Source organism: Aquarana catesbeiana, linkage group LG01 (genome assembly GCF_042186555.1).
Source record: "Aquarana catesbeiana isolate 2022-GZ linkage group LG01, ASM4218655v1, whole genome shotgun sequence".
Classification (NCBI taxonomy): domain Eukaryota; kingdom Metazoa; phylum Chordata; class Amphibia; order Anura; family Ranidae; genus Aquarana; species Aquarana catesbeiana.
In genome coordinates, this window is record NC_133324.1 from 697505913 (window position 1) to 697526237 (window position 20325).

Sequence of the window (20325 nt, forward strand, 5' to 3'; positions counted from 1 at the left end):
GGGTGTTTACTCAAGAGATGAGACTAAAATTTTAACACTGTATGAAACTCTGGTTTGGCCACAAAAATCCCTAGGAAGGATGTGCTTGAACTGGTAAGAGTCCAGTGAAGGGCAACAAAGCTAATAACCACTTCAGCCCTGGAAGATTTTCCCCCTTAACGACCAGGCCATTTTTTGCGATACGACACTGCGTCGCTTTAACTGACAATTGCGTGGTCGTGCAACGCTGTACCCAAACAAAATTGATGTCACACCCGCTGTTTTTATTTTTTGCACTATAAACAGAGCGACAATTTTGAAGAAAACTATTTTTTACTTTTTGCTATAATATCCCAAATTAAAAAAAAAATTAAAAATGTCTATCAGTTTTGGCCAATATGTATCCTACTGTATACAAAAAAAATCGCAATAAGCGTATATTGATTGGTTTGCGCAAAAGTTATAGCATCTACAAAATAGGGGATAGATTTATGGCATTTTTATTATTTATTTTTTACTAGTAATAACGACTATCTGTGATTTTTAGCAGGACTGCGACATTGCGGTGGGCAGATCAGACACTTGACACTTGTTTTGGGACCATTGACATTTAAACAGCGATCAGTGTTATAAAAATGCACTGATTACTGTGTAAATGTCACTGGCAGGGAAGGGGTTATCACTAGGACGATTAAGGGGTTAAATGTGTTCCCTCGTGTGTCCCTCGTTTCTAACTGGGGGGGATGTGACTGACTGGAGGAGGAGACCTATCGCTGTTTGTAATTACTAGGAACAGCAGATCTGTCTTTCCTCTTGTTGGAACGGAGATTTGTGTGTTTACACACACAAATCCCCGTTCTGGCTCTCGTGCCCGATCCCGGCCACGCGCAAGGGGTCCCCTGCCGTGCAGTGGGTGCACATGCCTGCCTGCTATGGCTCTCTATAATAAGGCTTGCCTATATGTACTGAAAATATATCCTAAATGTGCACAGTTTAAGAGATATTTACCTTATAGTGCGCCGATGCAGTCATTGGTGCATGCACAGTGAAGAAACAGCCCTCCGAGCCGTTTCTTCCCCAGCGTGTGCCGTGACTGCTGGCTCCCACCTGGAGCCGCGGGTGTGATGACACGCGGCTCCGACCAGTCACAGAGCCGGAGTCTGCGGCCCCGGAAAGTAGCCCATTATGTTTTTACTTTAAAGGGGAACAAAGAAGAAGCAAAACCCATCAGGGTTTACGTCCTCTTTAAGGGGGCTAGAGGACTTTGTAGTTGTTCCTAATAACTAAACATTAAACTTATTCTTCCTAGAGAAGAGGCACTTAAGAGGGGATATGATGTTGATTATACAAATTTTTAGGTGACTCTAGCATTGGGAGGCAACTATTTAACCAAAGGTCACTAAAGAAGGCATGCAGCCACACAATGAAGTTAAACGAGAAGGAGTTCATTCTTAAACTGCATTAAAGGCTTTTTACTGTTAGCCTGGGTTCACACTGTTGAGAACACAGACATTACATGTGATTCACACTGCGTTGCTGTGCAGATCACATACGATGTCTGTGCAGTGCGAATTCAGCCATACAGTTAATATGGCTGAACTCGCATTGCATTCGCACGAAAATGCTGCAGGGTCCTTTTTTCCTCCGGGCAGGAATTGGATCTCATGGGTGTGAACACCCATGTGATCTGACTCCTGTCCGAATTCACAATTCTCACTGCGATCTGAAAACTGATCTGCGGGTGTCATTAACTTTGTATTGACAACCGCAGCGTGCAGTATGAACTGCCTTTTGAGGGAGATGCGCTTACCCACTGGAATTGCGCAGTATTATGAACCCAGGCTAAGAGCGGTCAGGATGTGGAACCTCCATCTGCAGTTGGTGTGAGCGGGGAGTGTCGATAAATTCTCTCATTCTCTCTCTCTCTCATATAATCTCTGTGTACACACACCATGGGTCTTCAAAAAGTTTCCGCATTTCTTTTTTTTTTTTTTTTTTTATAGAAACTGGGAGGAGTAGTAATTGTCTGAGAGTATCTTGTGACTAGTCTGTCTGGCAAGCTGGCTGACCTTGCCGTTTAGTATATAAGAGTTGTCAAGCTAAAAAAAGAAAGCGGAAACTTTTTGAAGACCCTTTAAACATACATACACATAGAGATAGATCTATATATGCTATCTCTAACACAGTGCCTTGAAAAAGTATTCATACCCCGTGACATTTTCCAAATTTTGGCATGTTACAGCCAAAAACTTAAATGTATTTTATTGGATTTTTGTGATAGACCAACACAAAGTGGTACATAATTGTTAAGTGAAAGGAAAATGACAAATGGTTTTTCAATTTTTTTTTTACAAATATCTGAAAGTGCCACGTGCATTTGTATTCAATGCCTTGTAGAATCACCTTTTGCTGCAATTTACAGCTGCATGTCTTTTTGGGTATGTCCCTACCAGCTTTGCATATCTAAAGTGAAATGTTTGCCCATCCTTTGCAAAATAGCTCAAGCTCTGTCAAATTGAATAGAGAGCATCTGTGAACCGTCTCAATTGGATGTAGGTCTGGACTTTGACTGGGCCATTCTAACACATGAATATGCTTTGATCTGAACCATTCCATTGTAGCTCTGGCTGTATGTTTAGGGCCGCTGTCCTGCTGGAAGGTGAACTTTTGCCGCAGTCAAGTCTTTTGCAAACTGTAACAGGTTTTCTTCTAAGATTGCCCAGTAGTTGGCTCTATCCATCTTCCAATCAACTCTGACCAGCTTTCCTGCTGAAGAAAAGCATCCCCACAACATGATGCTGCCACCACCATGTTTCACGGTGGGGATGGTGTGTTCAGGGTGATGTGCAGTGTTAGTTTTCCACCACACATAGCGTTTTGCATTTAGGCCAAAAAGTAAAATTTTGGTCTCATCTGACCAGAGCACCTACTTCCACATGTTTGCTGTGTCCCCCACATGGCTTCTCACAACCTGCAACCTAGACTTCTCTTGGTTTTCTTTCAACAATGGCTTTCTTCTTGCCATTCTTCCATAAAGGCCAGATTTGTGAAGTGCACGACTAAAGGTTGTCCTGTAGACCCAACTCCCCCTCCTGAGCTGTGGATCTCCACAGCTCCTCCAGAGTTACCATTGACCTCTTGGCTGCTTCTCTGATTAATGCTCTCCTTGCCCAGCCTGTCAATGTAGCTGGACGACAATGTGTTGGTAGGTTTGCAGTTGTGCCATATTCTGATGTTCCAGAAGCGCTGTTTGACCCTCCTGTAAAAAAAAAAAAAAAAAAAGTTAAACATTTTCTGGTGAGTGGCCATCCATCTATTGCGCACTCGTGGTGAAGAACTAGAAAACTAATTTGAGCATCACTACTTGGTGTTAGGATTTATCATTATGGACTTTCAGCTTGCTGTTTATTTTGTATTTGTATTTGATTCACTGGACATTACTAGCACCTCATCCTTTAATATATTTTCTTTGAAAAATAAAATATGCCATAAAAATATCCCCTATTTTGTAGACGCTCTTAACTTAAACGCAAATAAATCAATAATATACGCTTATTGGGATTTTTTTTCACCAAAAGTATGTTGCAGAATCCATATTGGCCAGAAATTCGAATAATTTTTTTTCTCAAAATTGTCTTTTATTTTTGTTTATAGCGCAAAAAATTAGAATCACATAGGTGATCAAATACCACCAAAAGAAAGCTCTATTTGTGGGGAAAAAAAGGACATCAATTTTATTTGGATACAGCGTTGCACAACCGCGGAATTGTCAGTTAAAATAACAATGCCGTATCGCAAAAAATGGCCTGGTCGTTAATGGGGTAAAACCTTCCAGGGCTAAAGTGGTTAAACTACTCCAACTTCATCCCTGACCTGTCTAGTGTTTGCCTTGGCCTTCATGATGTTGTATGTTCACTAAGGTCCTCTATCAAACGTCTGAGGGCTTCACAGAACAGCTGCATTTATACTGAGATTAAATTACATACAGGTGGACTCTTTACTAATTAGATGACTTCTGAAGCCAATTGGTTCCATTAGATTTTAGGTAGGGGTATCGGAGTAAAGGGGGCTGAATACAAATGCACACCACACTTTTCAGATATTTATTTGTAATAATATTTTAAAACCATTTATTGTTTTCCTTCCATTTCAGAATTATAAACCAATTTGTGTTGGTCTATCACATAAAATACATTTTGTTTTTGATTGTAACATGACAAAAGGTGGAAAGTTTCAAGGGGTGTAAATATTTTTTCAAGGCACTGTGTGTGTGTATGTGTATATATATATATATATATATATATATATATATATATATATATATATATATATATATATATATTCTCAATAAAGTACACCCCTCACATTTTTGTAAATATTTTATTATATTTTATGTGACAACATTGAAGAGATGACACTTTGCTGCAATGTAAAGTAGTGAGTGTACAGCTTGTATAACAATGTAAATTTGCCATACTCTCAAAATAACAACACACAGCCATTATTGTCTAAACTGCTGTAACAAAAGTGAGTACACCCTAAGTGAAAATTTCCAAATTGGACCCAAAGTGTTGATATTTTGTGTGGCCTCCATTATTTTCCAGCACTGCCTTAACACTCTTGGACATGGAGTTCACCAGAGCTTCACAGGTTGCCACTGGATCTTTACCCTTTAGCTTCTTTAGCAAGGCAGTGGTCGTCTTGGAGGTCTGTTTGGGATCGTTATCATGTTGGCATACTGCCCTGCGGTGGGGTGTTAAATCATGCTCTGCTTCAGTATGTCACAGTACATGTTGTCATTCTAGGTTCCCTCAATAAACTGTAGCTCCCCAGCGCCAACAGCACTCATGCAGCCCCACACCATGACTCTCCCACCACGATGCTTGACTGTAGACAAGACACACTTGTCTTTGTACTCCTCACCTGGTTGCCGCAACACACGCTTGACACCATCTGAACCAAATAAGTTTATCTTGGTCTCATCAGACCACAGTACATGGTTCCAGTAATCCATGTCCTTAGTCTGCTTGTCTTCAGCAAACTGCGGGTTTTCCTGTGCATCATCTTTAGAAGAGGCTTTCTGAGCACTGACAGGCTGACCACCCTCACCCCTTCAACCTCTGCAGCAATGCTGGCAGCACTCATATGTCTTCCCAAATACAGCCTCTGGATATGACGCTGCATGTGCACTCAACTTCTTTGGTCAACCATGGCAAGGCCTGCTCTGAGAGGAACCTGTCCTGTTAAACCGCTTTATGGTCTTGGCCACCGTGCTGCAGCTCAGTTTCAGTGTCTTGGCAATCTTCTTATAGCCTAGGCCATCTTTATGTAGAGCATCAATTCTTTTTTTCAGATCCTCAGAGTTCTTTGCCATGAGGTGCAATGTTGAACTTCCAGTGACCAGTATGAGAGTGAGGGCGATGATACCAAATTTAACACACCTGCTCCCCATTCACACCTGAGACCTTGTAACACTAATGAGTCACATGACAATGGGGATGGAAAATGGCTGATTGGGCCCAATTAAGACATTGTCACTTAGGGGTGTACTCACTCCTTGTATTTTCACCTTAATGCATCCTATGCGTTAAGGTGAAAAAACACCTGGTAGTCACCGGCCGAAACCAACCCCCCCCCCCCCCTCCCGTTTTACTTACCTGAGCCCCTTCATCTCTTCGGCGGGGACGCGCTGTCCCTCTCTCCACGTGGTCCCGGCTCTTGATTAGATAGATTGATAACAGCGCCGCCTTTGGCTCCCGCTGCTGTCAGTCAAATCCTATGACCCGGGGGCAGGGCCGAGTTCGGCATTCATATCTGTGGATGCAAATGCTGGACTCGGGAACGCGCCCACAAGGTAACCCCCTCGGGAGATCGCTTTTCCTAGGGGGTTATCTGATGTGGGGAGGAGCCGCCGTGGGACCCCAGAAGAGGATGTTCAGGGCCACTCTGTGCCAAACGAGCTGCACAGTGGAGGAAAGTATGACATGTTGGTACTTTAATAAAAAAAAAAAAAGATCCTTTACAATCACTTTAATGGCTATGTGTTGAGTTATTTTGAGGAGACAGCAAATTTACACTGTTATACAAGCTGTACAGTCACTACTTTACATTGTAGCAAAGTGTCATTTCTTCAGTGTTGTCACATGAAAAGGTATAATAATATATTTACAAAAATGTGAGGGGTGTACTTACTTTTGTGAGATACTTTTTATATGTAATGTGTGTGTGTGTGTGTATATATATATATATATATATATATATATATATATATATCATTTCAGTGTTAAACTGAATTGCTTTGTTTTACAGTGTAAAGATTCACATATGCTTTAACTAAACTATATATTCATAAGATCCCATATTGAAGGCTTAAATTGTCCCCTGACTTCAACTCAGGCTTATTCTTGATCATTACTTTAGATTACAAAGATCTAAAATAGGTTGTGGTCCTTCCTAGTCCACTTTGGTTGTTTTAACCCATCACATTGGACCTTCAGCCACTTATGTAAGGATTCAGTACCCTTCTAATTGACCCTCCTCCTCCTTTTTTTTTTTTTTCCCTGAAGGTCTCCTTGTCCCCCAACTTGCATCCCTGTTCCTACAGAGATTTTTTTCTTGCCACTGTTTTCCCTTACTAAACAAGTGTTTTTAACTCAATTTTTCTTCTTTCATGCAAGGTAAACCGTTTTCAGGCATACCCTTTGGCACACCTGTTAACCTTTGCTTCCTGAATTATAAGCAGAACCTTTTTATCCTCTGAGCACACTTTGCCCCCCTTTCTGGTTCCTAAAGAGTATGCCAGTGTTCAGTCACCTGAAGGGACAAACCTATAACCCAGGAGCTATGAATATTTTGCCTGTGTCCTGTACTGTACTCCAATATGAAGTTTGAATGCAAGTCCCTCACCCCATATATCACTCTCTCTTTGGACTGTTTGTTATAGCTGACTAGGTGGAAGGAGTTATAATGCTAATGGGGCAGGCCTTCAGTCTTCTGTAGGCCACAGTATAACACCCATACATAAATCCTATTTTTTTTTATATATTTCTTGCCTATACCTTATTTCTCCTTTTTTACCCTCTTCTAGAGAGTGCTAGTCTATAAATTCTATTCCTGTGACGACTCTTGGCTCAGGATGCACACTTCTCTATAAATTTTAGATTTAAGCGAACGTAAACCTTCCTATCCCTTACAGACAAGGCAGCTGCCATCTTGGCCTCAGTCGACCTGCAGTTGCCATGGTGCTGCACATGTGGTCAGTTATGACACCAGCCATTTATTGGCTTGAAAGTTCAGTTGACAATGTAAGCAAATGTGACAGTTACCATTCATGTTATGCCTTGAATATAACTGTTTTGGGAGACTGTTAAAACTGCTTCCCCCTTATGTTAAGCCTAACTCTGCTTCCCCATTATGCTAAGTCTCACTCCTTTTAATTCAGTTGGCAAGTGACTCTGTGAACAAGAGAGATTTGGCAATTGACCGTTAAAGTGGTTATAAACCTCAGACCTGAAATATGAACAAAGCATATCCCTCTATAGTGTGTACTTGTCTCAATTCAGAGCACAAAGTGTCACTTCTTTCCTCTGCTATCAGCATGAATTGCTTCTGGCAAGTTTTCCTGACTCCAAAAGAAAAATTGTGACGGGAGGGCTCTCTAACTGATTGGCAGCCTCAGCTCTGTTCCTGTGTGCTGTGTGGAGGGGGGTATGTCCCTTCCCTCCAATCAGCTCTGAGCTCTGCAAAGTAACTTCAGCTCTCCGTCCCCTTTTTTCTGAACTGTCGGACAAGCTTTATAATTTCACACTTTCAATAGATGTAGAGAAAAGAAGGCTGCAGATAGACTGGTACAACTTATGTAGGAGGATTTTTTCCATCTATGTATCACCTGAGGCCAGTCACTTCACTGGGTATACAGTATGGTAGGGCATCTTAAAGAGAAAGTAAACCCTGATGGGTTTACTTGCTCTTTGTTTCCCTGCAAAGGTAAAGCATAAGGGGCTACTATGCATCGCATAGTAGCCCATTATGTGTCACTTACCTGACACAGGAGCCTGCGATGTCACCGCTGTCCCCTCTGCTACAGAGCGTCCATCTTCTTTCCGGGTATTGTGGCTCCGGCGATGTGATTGGCCGGAGCCACGATGACATCACTCCCGCGCATGCGCACGGGAGCCGCCACTAACAGCATATCACCGTTAGCAGCTGCATGCTCAGTGCGCCTTTTTGCAAATATCTCCTAAACCGTGCAGGTTTAGGAAATATTTCTTGGACCTACAGGTAAGCCTTAATCTAGGCTTACCTGTAGGTCAAAGTGGTCTGTAAGGGTTAACAACCACTTTAAAGTGCAACTTTGCCCATAATGCGATTAAAAATGTTCTTTTGCAAGGAATACACATTCAAGTGGAACTTTAGTCAGAAAATTAAACATTAAAAAGTTAAAAACAGAAAATGTAAAACATTACAAATAAGTATGCTGTTTTAAAATCCAGTAATACTGTTTTGCCCTGCTCTGCACATGCTCAGTTGACCTCCATTCTTAGGCACTGCCGAGTTTGTAGAGGCCAATCTGCTGACAGCTTTAAAGCGGAGTTGATCCCTCCTATCCTTTACAGCCAAGCTGCTTCTGTTTGATCTGCAACTGCCATGGTGCTGCACATGTGATCAGTTATGACACCGGCCATTTGATGGTTTGACAGTTTGGTTTGAGGACACAAGCAATCCCGGTATTCCAGGAATGTTTTTGAAGCCATTAAATTGATATTTTTAGTTCCGCTTTACGATTTGCTGCTGTTTCAGGGGCTCTGACAATTCAGCAAAATGGCAGCCCCCAGAAAGAAGAAACAGGAGCAATGCTAGAGGAAATTTACAGCACAACTGTATGGTCCTTGCTGAAGAACATTCATTTTTTTTTTATCAAGTTGTTATGGGTAAAGTTCTGCTTTAATAATTATGCTACCAAAATTAGTGTGCGCTCTAAATTGGCTCCAGCATTGTTACTGTTTCCTCTTGCTGGAGGCTGCTATTTGCTGAAGCTCAGAGCCCCTGAACACCAGTAAATTTTTAGGATGTTGGCAGAACGTCCTCTTCAAATTCAGCACAATGCTTAAAAATAGAGAACTGAGCATGTGCAGAAAAGGATGAGATGGTTTATGCCTGGATTTTAAACAGTATAGATACATATTTTTTCATGTTTTACATCACTTTACCTGCAAAAGGGGCCAGCCTGAAGTGATCCAGCAGGACTTAATTTTCTGACTAAAGTTCCACTTTAAAGAGAAGTGAAAGACCTATATAAATCCTTGGCCAAGGATCCAAACTGATCCACAGGTATACAGGAACTGACTGAAAAATAATACCGGTACTAGTGCCAGCACTTTAGCACCATGGTAATAGGTTAGGCAAGGTTCTGTTTAACTCCTTGCCAATGGGCTCACGCCGATATATGTCGGCAGAAGGGCGTGTACCAGCATATTAGCGTACCTATACATTGCCCTTTAAGACGCGGCATTGTGGGCGCACGCCCGCCGCAAGCTCCGTGAGTGTGATCGCGGGTCACTGCCAGTCACATTTGCACAGTAATGAGTGCATTTTTAATCGCACTGATCGCTGTATAAATGTGAATGGTCCCAAAATAGCGCCAAAAGTGTTCGATCTATCCGCCATAATGTTGCAGTCATGATAAAAATCGATGATCGTCGCCATTACTAGTAAAAAAAAAAAAAAAAAAAAAAATTAACAAAAATGCCATAAAACTATCCCCTGTGTTGTAGACGCTATAACTTTTGTGCAAACCAATCATTAAACACTTATTGCGTTTTTTTTTACAAAAATATATAGAAGAATACATATCAGCCTAAGCTGAGGGGGAAAAAATGTTTTTTTAATACATATTTTTGAGGGATATTTATTATAGCAAAAAGTAAAAAATATTGCGCTTTTTTTTTTTTTTTTTTTTTTTTTTTTTTATTTTCCAAAATTGTCCCTCATTTTTTGTTTATAGCGCAAAAAATAAAAACCAGATGTGATCAAATACCACCAAAAGAAAGCTGTATTTGTGGTGAAAAAAGGACATCAATTTTGTTTGGGAGCCACGTCGCACGAGCGCGCAATTGTGCCGAATCGCAAAAAAAGCTCTGGTCTTTGACCAGCCAAATGGTCCGGGTCTGAAGTGGTTAAAGCGCATATTAAATTAAACAGATGTGTCTGACAAACATTCTTGGCATGCAGAGAGTTCCATGGCCATAACTGTATTGTAGATTACATAAGCATTTTTAAAGTGGTTCTAAAGGTTTTTTTTGTTTGTTTTTTTACCTTTTTTTTGCATTTAGGTAAAAAAACAAAACAAAAAAAAACCTTCCATGTTGGCTTCTCCCAACTTCTAAAATTGTAAGATCTACAGGCCCAATGGCACCCGCTGATCAAGTCAGAGCAATTTTGCACTCTATAAAAATTGTAGTTGGTTTCTTGGCCTAGACAACACTTACAAGACCATACCGAATTTGTTTATCCAAAGGTAGAGGCCATAGTCTTTCAGCTTTATATTAACACTATGTTGCACATTTATTAATAGTGCTTCCATTTTTTTTTTTTTTTTTTTGGCTTTCAGTGCTCTATTAAAAACTGTCGCACAGCTTTTCATGTGACATGCGCATTTGATCGGGGCCTGGAAATGAAGACCATCTTGACTGAAGAAGATGAAGTAAAATTCAAGTCTTATTGTCCAAAGCACAGTACAGACAAGACACGGGATGGACAATATGGTGAGAGTGCCTGTGAACTAAATGGGGCTGCTGAGGCCTCCCCTGTGTGTTCAGAGGATTTACAAGGCCTTAATGCCTCCCAGCAGGAGGCCAAGCACGGAAGCCAGCGCAAGCTGAAGCTTCAGCAGCTTGAGGATGACTTCTATACATTTGTCAATGTAAAGGATGTGAGTCAGGCCCTACAAATCCCCTGTGACGTGACAGATTATATTTACCAGTACTGGAAAATGAAGAGAAAATCCAACTTCAATAAACCACTAATAACCCCCAAGAAGGATGAGGAAGATAACCTGGCCAAACGGGAACAAGATTTTTTGATTCGCCGGCTCCAACTCTTTACTCATCTGAGGCAGGACCTTGAAAGGGTGAGACTTGTAGTTGAATTTGAACACGTACAGTATAAAAGTGTTTTTTCTGCAAAAGTGTAACTGCGCTTTTGTTAAAAAGTAGCAGTGTATTATGTTCATATTGTACAGTACAGGAAACTGGATGAGTACTCAGACCCTGGTTATAACACTCGAGTTTTCCCGTGGAATGTGTCAGAATTGGCTTTTTGTTTCTCCACTTTTGTCATACCAATACAAACAAAAGAAGTAAAAATGAGAATGCCTAAACATTTGCAATTGCAACAATTTTCAGGGTGAAGTGGTGCATTATCAGACAAATGCAGGGGTGCCCATATTTCTGGCTATGGCTGTATGTTCAACGGATGCAGTGAATAGCGCATCAGTTTCTTAGTGCAATGTACTCAGACCATCCCAAAGACCATATATAGAGAAAGTTAATCCAGAATTGTTGCATTTTAAAATTTTATTTAATATTTAGTATACATATGGCAGTTTCGGGCCAAGTGCTTAATGCCTTTCTTCAGGTAGGAACATCAAAGAAATAACATTACAATCTGTTCATTTTTTTATATATATATATATTTTTATTTTTTTTTTAAATATATAATTTTTTTTTTTCCTCAAAATTCACAAAGCAGGAGCTAATTAAGTCATCAAGACTTTTTTTTTTCTCTCTGGGATGTTAGATTTGACTTGTGACAATCATATGTTCTTAACTTGTCTTAATGGGTTAATGCTTTGTTAGTAGAAAAAAAAAAAATGTATATAAACAAATTGTAATGTTGACCTATTTGGAAACCTGAGGAAGGGCATTAAAGTGGTACTATATTCACCTTGAATCCATCAATGTGGCGTCCCCAGATATCGCCGCTGATCTCTACAGGCAGCCGGTTTCTGGGTCACTATCACCAGCCGCTGTCATTGACATTGACTGACATTGCTCCTGCGCATGCTCAGCTGTTCCGTCAAATTTGGCATTGCCAGATTTGTGCAGTGAGCCGCGCTTGCGCAGCTTAGTGTGCAGGGGCAGACAGGCAGGTAGTTTTAATGCAGCAGAGGCAAAGCAGATCTCTTCTACATTAAAAATCCTGCGCCTCCACCCATTTTCATTTTGGAGCCTACCTAAGGCCCGAAACTTTCGTATGCTTTTGTTTGGATTCATAAGAAATTTTAAGCGCAGCAGTCCTGGATATATATATATAGATAGATATAGATCTATATCTATATCTATCTATATCTCTATATATATATATACACACACACACACACGTACAATGAATGAGCCCTAAATGCAAAGGGTTATGAGAAACGTGACAGCTGCCAATGCAGGCCTCTCCTGGAAATGTTGGTAATTTTTGCTGTCATTCAGATCCTCCGTTTGAGTCACTGACCCTGAACGAGTATGCAGATAAGGATTTCCAACCAGCAGGTCAGTAACTTAAAATGATTGCATAGAGAGGGTCAGTGTGTTACAGCCAGGCAATGGCAGCTTCAGAAGGTCCAGAATGGTATTTTGCACATATCCCTTATGAGCATATGCCTGTGGATGGGACATTAGATTGTGAGCTCCTCCAAGGGACAGGGACTAATGGGAATTTGACCTTTGTACTTTGTAAAATGTTGTGTAATGTAGTGATCTATAAATACTGGAAATAATTGTCATTTTTGTGGTTTAGTGAAGACCATGTTCACAAACCATTGCTTTGTTGCAGCACTTTCAAGTCTTCTGATCCTGAGCTTATCATAAGATAACTGATCTGCACTATCTGACTTCAGATACAGTTTTGTTTAATTTAATTTAATTTAATTAAATGTAAAAGTTACATTTTCAGCTTAAAGTGGAAGTAAAAACCAAAATAAAATGCTCAAAGTCCCATTTAAACGCATGCTGCATATTGTTTGTAAAATAGGCCAGTGCCAGTTTTTTTCCTCCTTCTTTTTTTTTTTTTTTTTTTTCAGTGCCGTCACTTGATCATTAAGCTCCAGCTCCCCTGTGTTCGTGAGCAGAACACCCCATGTCTTCCCATTGTCTGCAACCCCTCCCGTCAGTTGCAGCAGACGCACACTGACATGGGAGCCGGAGCTTAGCGATCACATAACCACACCAAGGGAGATATTTAAAAAAAAAAAGTATTTTACAAACCATATGCATGGAAGCAGAGTTTTAAACCTGAGTTGTACTGCCTTTCTTTTTACTGTAAGCATCCTTGTCCTTTCCATGAAATATGTAAAGTTGGAGTATAAAGGCAGGAAGTGCACTTCATCAGTGCTCCATGGAGATGGCTAGGTATCCATTTCTTACTGTTTATCCTCTGGATTGTGTTACATGAATCCCCTGACTTTACATTGTCATCTGTACATCTGTTCTGGCGTGCTAATCCTAAAGAGCCAAAGGAGGATTCTGATGTAAAATCAAGACACTTCCTGTGTGCTAAACACATCCCATATCCAATCTGAGTTTTTTTTTTCCTTTGTCTTGTTTCAGGTCCGCAATCTTACTTACATGGTAACCAGGAGAGAAAAGATGAAGCGCTCGGTGTGTAAAGTCCAGGAACAGATCTTTAATCTATACACAAAATTCATGGATCATGATAAAAGCAGTGCTGGTATGTTTCCTGGTTTGCTCAGTAAAAACTATGTATTGTATCATAGTGGCGTTAAGTTGGATATATTTAAAGTTTATCTGTACCCAAAATGTTTTTATTTTGAAAAGAATGGTGAAAGGTTAGAACCCCTGTCATGTTTTACTGCTATCAGAATCTCCATGAGAGAGATTTTCCCTCAACATTTGGGCAGACGGGAAGTGAGTAAACAAATCTGCAGCAAGGTTTAAAATTCCTCTATCTTTAAACATTTTTACTTATTTCAGTGTAATGGTTGTAGAGATTTCCCCTCACTTCCTGCCTTGGGGCAACCTTTTTCTTGCTCTTCCATTGAGGGACAGAGGAAGTCAATTACCTTTTTGGAGTATACTGCCACCTACAGAAGAATTGGAAACTGTTCTTCTCTAGGCTAGCCCAGGATTACCCCTCTTCTACTACCTGCATGCCTCGGTTTTTTTTTTTTTTTTATAGTGTCCTAGGAGAAAGTGTCTTTTTGTCAGCTCTGCTGTGTAAAAGACTCACATATTTTTTCACATATTTTTACTAGCACCATTTTTTTGCCAAATTTTTGGACAGCTTGCATCTTAGACACTTAGGATGGTTTCCAAGAGCTACAGTGCCTTGAAATGTTCCACATTTTGTCATGTTACAACCAAAACGTAAATATTTTATTGGGATTTTATATGATAGACCAACACAAAGTGGCACATAATTGTGAAGTGGAAGGAAAATTAAAATAATAAATGGTTTTCAATTTTTTAAAAAAAAAATCTGAAAAGTGTGGCGTGCATTTGTATTTAGCCCCCTTGAGTCAATACTTTGTAGAACCACATTTCACTGTAAATTACAGCTGCATGTCTTTTGGTCTCTACCAGCTTTGCACATCTAGAGTAAACTTTTTGCCCATTCTTCTTTGTAAAATAGCTCAAGCTCTGTCAGCGTGGATGGAGAGTGTCTGTGAACAGCAATTTTCAAGTCTTGCCACAGATTCCCAATTGGATTTAGGTCTGGACTTTGACTGGGCCATTCTAACACATGAATACGCTTTGATCTAAACCATTCCATTGTGGCTCTGGCTGTATGTTTAGGGTCGTTGTCCTGCTGGAAGGTGAACCTCTGCCCTAGTCTCAAGTCTTTTTCAGACTCTTAACAGGTTCTCTTCTAAGATTGCCCTGTATTTGGCTCCATCCATCCATCTTCCCACCCACTCTGACCAGCTTCCCCTGTCCCTGCTGAAGAAAAGCATCCCACAACATGATGCTGCCACCACCACCATGTTTCACGGTGGGGATGGTCTGTTCAGGGTGATGTGCCGTGTTAGTTTTCTGCCACACATTGTTTTGCTCTTGGGCCAAAAAGTTCAATTTTGGTCTCATCTGACCAGAGCACCACATGTTTGCTGTGTGGCTTCTCACAAACTGCAGATGGGACGACTTATGGCTTTTTTTCAACAATGGCTTTTTTTCTTGTTGGTCTTCCATAAAGGCCAGATTTGTGGAGTGCATGACTAACCGATTCTCCCACCTGAGCTGTGGATCTCTGCAGCTCCTCCAGAGTTACCATGGGCCTCTTTGCTGCTTCCCTGATTAATGCTCTCCTTGCCCGGCCTGTCCGTTTAGGTGGACAGACATGTCTTGGTAGGTTTGCAGTTGTGACATACTATTTCCATTTTCGGATGATGGATTGAACAGTGCTCAATGAGATGTTCAAAGCTTGGGATTTTTTTTTTGTAACCTTAACCCTGCCTTAAATGTCTCCACAACTATCCCTGAGCTGTCTGGTTTGTTCCTTGGCCTTCATGATGCTGTTTGTTCACTCCGGTGCTCTAAGAAACCTCTGAGGACTTCACAGAACAGCTGTATTTTATACGGAGATTTAAATGCACACAGGTGGACTCTATTTACGAATTAGGTGACTTCTGAAGGCAATTTGTTAGATTTTAGTTAGGGGTATCAAAGTAAAGTTGGCTGAATACAAATGCACGCCACATTTTCAGATATTTATTTGTAAAAAAAAATTGAAAATCATTTTCTTTCCACTTCACAATTATGTGCCACTTTGTGTTGGTCAATCACATAAAATCTCAAGGATTTATGTGAATTTTCAAGGCACTGTACAAGCTGGAGTTTCCATTTCTGCCCCATCTTTAGTTTCTCAACCTTCTTGTGTCGGTGCACAGATTAGCAAAGTTTCTAGTCTTCTGGACCAAGTTGTCATTGACCCAGTTCACATGGCAAAGTGGTTTCGGGGGTTTTACTCCAGCCTGTTCGCAGTTCCCTAACCCAAATGGGGTTAGGGAATCTTGATTCGGCCATCTTGACTCTCAAAGCACTAAACATTTTTTTCAAGCTCAAAGTCTGCTTGGAATCTCTCAGGTCTGTCATCTCCCTCCTTCACCGGGGACACTTTCTGGCTTCTTTGGACATCAAGGATGCTTACACACATGTCCCAATATTTCCTTCACATCAGTGTTTCCTGTGCTTTGCAGTGGGTCCATACACAACTAGTTCATGGACCTGCCATTCAACCTTTCATCTGCACCTTGAGTGTTGACATCAATACTAGCCTTGCTACGCTAGTGTGGCATTTCCATTGTGGAATACCTAGACCACCTCCTATTCAGGGAACAGTCAACGCAGGCTCTATCAAGCCTTAAAGGACAAGTTTACCTTTTGGAACATGTAACACATTACAGTAGCTGTAGCCTATGGATGCAAGATATGTAATTCTATGCATCCAGCCCTGATATTTGTATGGCTCTGTCACACATCATAGTCCTGTCTGGCAGGATAGGTTATACGATTTTATCTCTGCTTAAGGTTAAATAACACAAGCCTTTTCTCTTCCTTTTTCTTTTGACTGGACATTAAAAGGAGAAACAGCAGACTGGTGAGCTCAGTGTCCCTTTTTACCCTCTTCTATCAGCATGTCCTTTGCCAGCACATGAGCCCAGCTGCACAACTGAGTAACTCCTGGTGCTCTTTCTCCTTCTGCCAGTTGGAGCTCTGCTGTAAAAGGACTGCAAGAGGCCAGTACCATAACAGGTATAGGTACTTACACTGCTTGCATTTAGGACAGTTAATACAGGGCTATATTAACCGCTTCTGGACCACCCACCGTATGTTTATTTCGGCAGGGCAGCCCGGCTGCACAAAATCATGTACTTGTACGTGAATTCGCGGATATGGTTTCGGGGGTGCGCACTGCTGGAGCACCGCTCCCACTGTGAGTGGACACAACGGAAACCAATCAGCGGGTCTGATGGCCACCACGACCCGTTGATCGATCAGTGGTGTGCCGATGTAAAGGCACACAGCTGATCTGTAAGTGAGGGAAAGCGGGATCTAGTGTTTCAGCTAAGCTGAAACACGATCTCCACTTTCCTGCAGTGCATTTGTCCCCCATTCAGTTAGAAAGCGCCTCCCTAGGACACACCTAATCCCTTGATCACCACTAGTGTTAACCCCTTCTCTGCCAATGTCATTTATGCAGTGATCAGTGCATTTTTTTTAGCATTGGTCCCCATACAGTGTTACTTGGGATCAGATTTGTCCGCCACAATGTCTCAGTCCCTCTAAAAATCGCTGATCGCCGCCATTACTAGTAAAAACAAAAATGACATAAATCTATCCCCTATTTTGTAGACTTTTGTGCAAAGCAATCAATATACGCGTATTGCAAATTTTTTAATTTTTTTTACCAAAAATATGTAGAAGAATACATATTGGCCTACATTTATGAATAGATTTGTTTTTTTTTTTGTTTTTTATATATATAATTTTTTATTTTTGGATATGTATTTATAGCAGAAAGTAAAAAAAAAAATATATATATATTTTTTTCAAAATTGTCGCTTTTTTTTGTTTATAGCGCAAAAAATAAAAATCGCAGAGGTGATCAAATACCACCAAAAGAAAGCTCTATTTGTGGGGAAAAAAGGACATCAATTTTATTTGGGTACAGCTTCGCACGACCGTGCAATTGACAGTTAAAGCGACGCAGTGCCGTATCGCAAAAAACGGCCTGGTCAGGAAGTGGGTAAAACCTTCCGGGGCTGAAGTGGTTAAATTGTCTTTTATTTCTGCCTGGAGTTCAGCTTTAACATACTTGATTAAGCTAATTTGCTACATATGTCCTCTTCAGCTTGTATGACTGTACATAAATGCACAACCCTCAACATTCCCTGTAATCATAGATGAGGTGGAAGCTATAGATTGACCACGTTGGGTCCACCCCACACAGTGCCTGCTACCATCATTCTGTTAAAGTTCATGTAATTCTGTGTAGCAATGTCCTATGATGCAACTTGCACAAAACAAAGATGGCACCACCATATACATTGGGTATAGAAAAGAATATATATGTAAAATCACATTTTGTTGCTTTGCAGCCTGAAATGAAGATAGTTTTGTTTTATCCAGCTGTATTTGCTCATAGCAACTTTTAACATCCAAGTTAAAGCTATAACTTCAACATGTCAGGAAAAAAAATAAAATAAAAAACATAATCATTGAGTTGGAAAAAGTATCACCCCCTTGCATCAGTATTTTGTTGAACCACCTTTTGCTTTAATTACAGCCTTTAGTCTGTTGGGGACTGTCTCTACTAAATTTGCACATCTAGACTTTGCAATATTTGCCCATTCTTCTTTGCAGAACTGCTCAAGTTCAATTCAGTTTGATGGTGACCATTTGTGTATTGCAGTCTTCAAGTCATTCCACAGATTTTCAATGGGGTTTAAGTCTGGGCTCTTCTAAGTCCGTTAGAAGCCAATCATTCTAGCAGAGTCAATTATCTTGGTACCCCGTGGCTCTAACTGGTGTATACTGCCGAGTCCCATGTCACTACAGGAGGCAGTGTTTTGTGGGGGTCAGCCAGATTTACCAGTGAGCTCTGCAAGGACCGAAGAGATCGACACTTCTAGAATGTATGCCTTCCTATCAAACTGTTGGGGACTGTTTGGTGATTAACAGTGCAGACAGCAGAAAAGTTGAAGTATATGCAGTCTTCTTTTACAGGGTATTTGTTTAGAATAACAATTCATAAAAGGGTCGCTTAAAGCCTGTTACTGGAGTAATTCTAAGGTGTCCATGGTTGGAAATGCTACAGTAAAATCTCTGCCCCTAGGTTAGAAATTGACACCGGCCTGTGGGCTTTTGGTCCTGGCATTGCTGGAGACAGTAATCCCCCTTAGACTCCTGTGAGACCAATCATTTTTTAATGCAAACAGTATTCAAGTGCTATGGACTGGAAGCTTGCAGGTGAAATAAGGGGAGAACACAGATTGTGCTGCAGTGTTTCCAGGACACTTTGGAGGTAAGTGACACTTACAGATAACCTACCCTAGGCTGTAACAGGTTTTGTGGAGTCCTTTTAATACAAATTTTCAGTTTCAACCAGCATCTACTTTTTAGCCAATCAATGAACATAATTTGTGATGGTTTATTACATCTTTATTGCATGGCCACCTGTAAGGCCCTTTATATTTGCTGAATTTTGCTACACAGTCTACAATATCTGCACATTTTTTTTCATAAGCATTACATTTGTAACCTGTGTTCTTAAAAAGCGCAAAATGCAATCCACCTATGTTTCATATGTTTTTGTCTTTGGTATCAATTGGATAACATCTTTGTCGTGGATAGTGTCTTTAGGATGCATGTACCAAAAAAGGAAAAAAAAATCTGGTGTAAGACAGGATTTTCAAGAACAAATTCTGTAAATTGGATCCATTATTGATTTTGTTCTTTTGAAGAACTCTTAAGGTTCACACTTTTTTCCAAGTAGCCATGATGATTTGTCTAAAATTATCTGTAAACTTTCCTCATATTTACTTAGGGCCACATTATGTATGAAAGTGTCCAAATTGACATACAACCATCGTTTATATGAATGCTTTTAGACTGAACTGGCATTTTCCAAGGTAAGGTCAAATCAGATTGATGGCTGAAAGGTAGTACACTTAGAATTGGCTTTTTGATACATTAGGCCTACTGCTGTTGTATCATTCTCTATGCCCCATATTTTCACATTGTACGGTACTGCGTGTAGTTGTTACTTTGCCTCAGCCTTTTTTCTTCTGCCATGGTGTATACAAAAAAATATTTCCTAGCTTAGGTGATACACTGCATAAAGGGCACCTAGGTGAATTTTGTGGCCTGCCATTGCTAATCTCCTACTGAAAATGCTGGTTGCCTGGCTATCTCTGGCTTTCTGTACTTTTGGTAGCTAACCTTTTTAAAAGCAAGCGGCAAGCAAATTCAGAAATCCTGATCTTCACACCAGTTTTTAGGTTGATCATAAAGAGAGCATTCAAACCAAGGGATCAGTGTAACATGCAGCTGCCATAGTCGGAAGGTATTCAGCACTGACAGCCCAATGTGAGAAAATATATATATATATATATATATATATATATATATATATATATATATATATATATATATATATATATAAAATATTATATTATATTACGAATTACACACACACGTTTCCCTTTTACTTCCCTCTTCAAATAAAAACTAAAATTTTTGTAACCAAATTGCTATTTCACTTTTGGCAGCAAACTTGTTTTCATGGAATAAGAAATGTATCTCTTATCTGGCTCAGCTGTTTATTATATCCTTACTCTTT

At 40.3% G+C, this 20325-nt stretch overlaps 1 protein-coding gene across 3 annotated transcripts in view; it reads left to right on the forward strand.

Annotated features, from left to right (window-relative positions):
- Window positions 1–20325, forward strand: part of JADE1 (jade family PHD finger 1) — a 186156-nt gene that overhangs the window by 154091 nt on the left and 11740 nt on the right. For 2 of the 3 annotated variants that reach the window (XM_073603792.1, XM_073603791.1), the window contains exons 9-10: window positions 10589–11107; window positions 13575–13695. In XM_073603792.1, coding sequence (XP_073459893.1) covers window positions 10589–11107; window positions 13575–13695 — 640 coding nt within the window. The remainder of the gene's footprint in view (window positions 1–10588; window positions 11108–13574; window positions 13696–20325) is intronic. The other variant, XM_073603793.1, reaches the window with a different exon arrangement.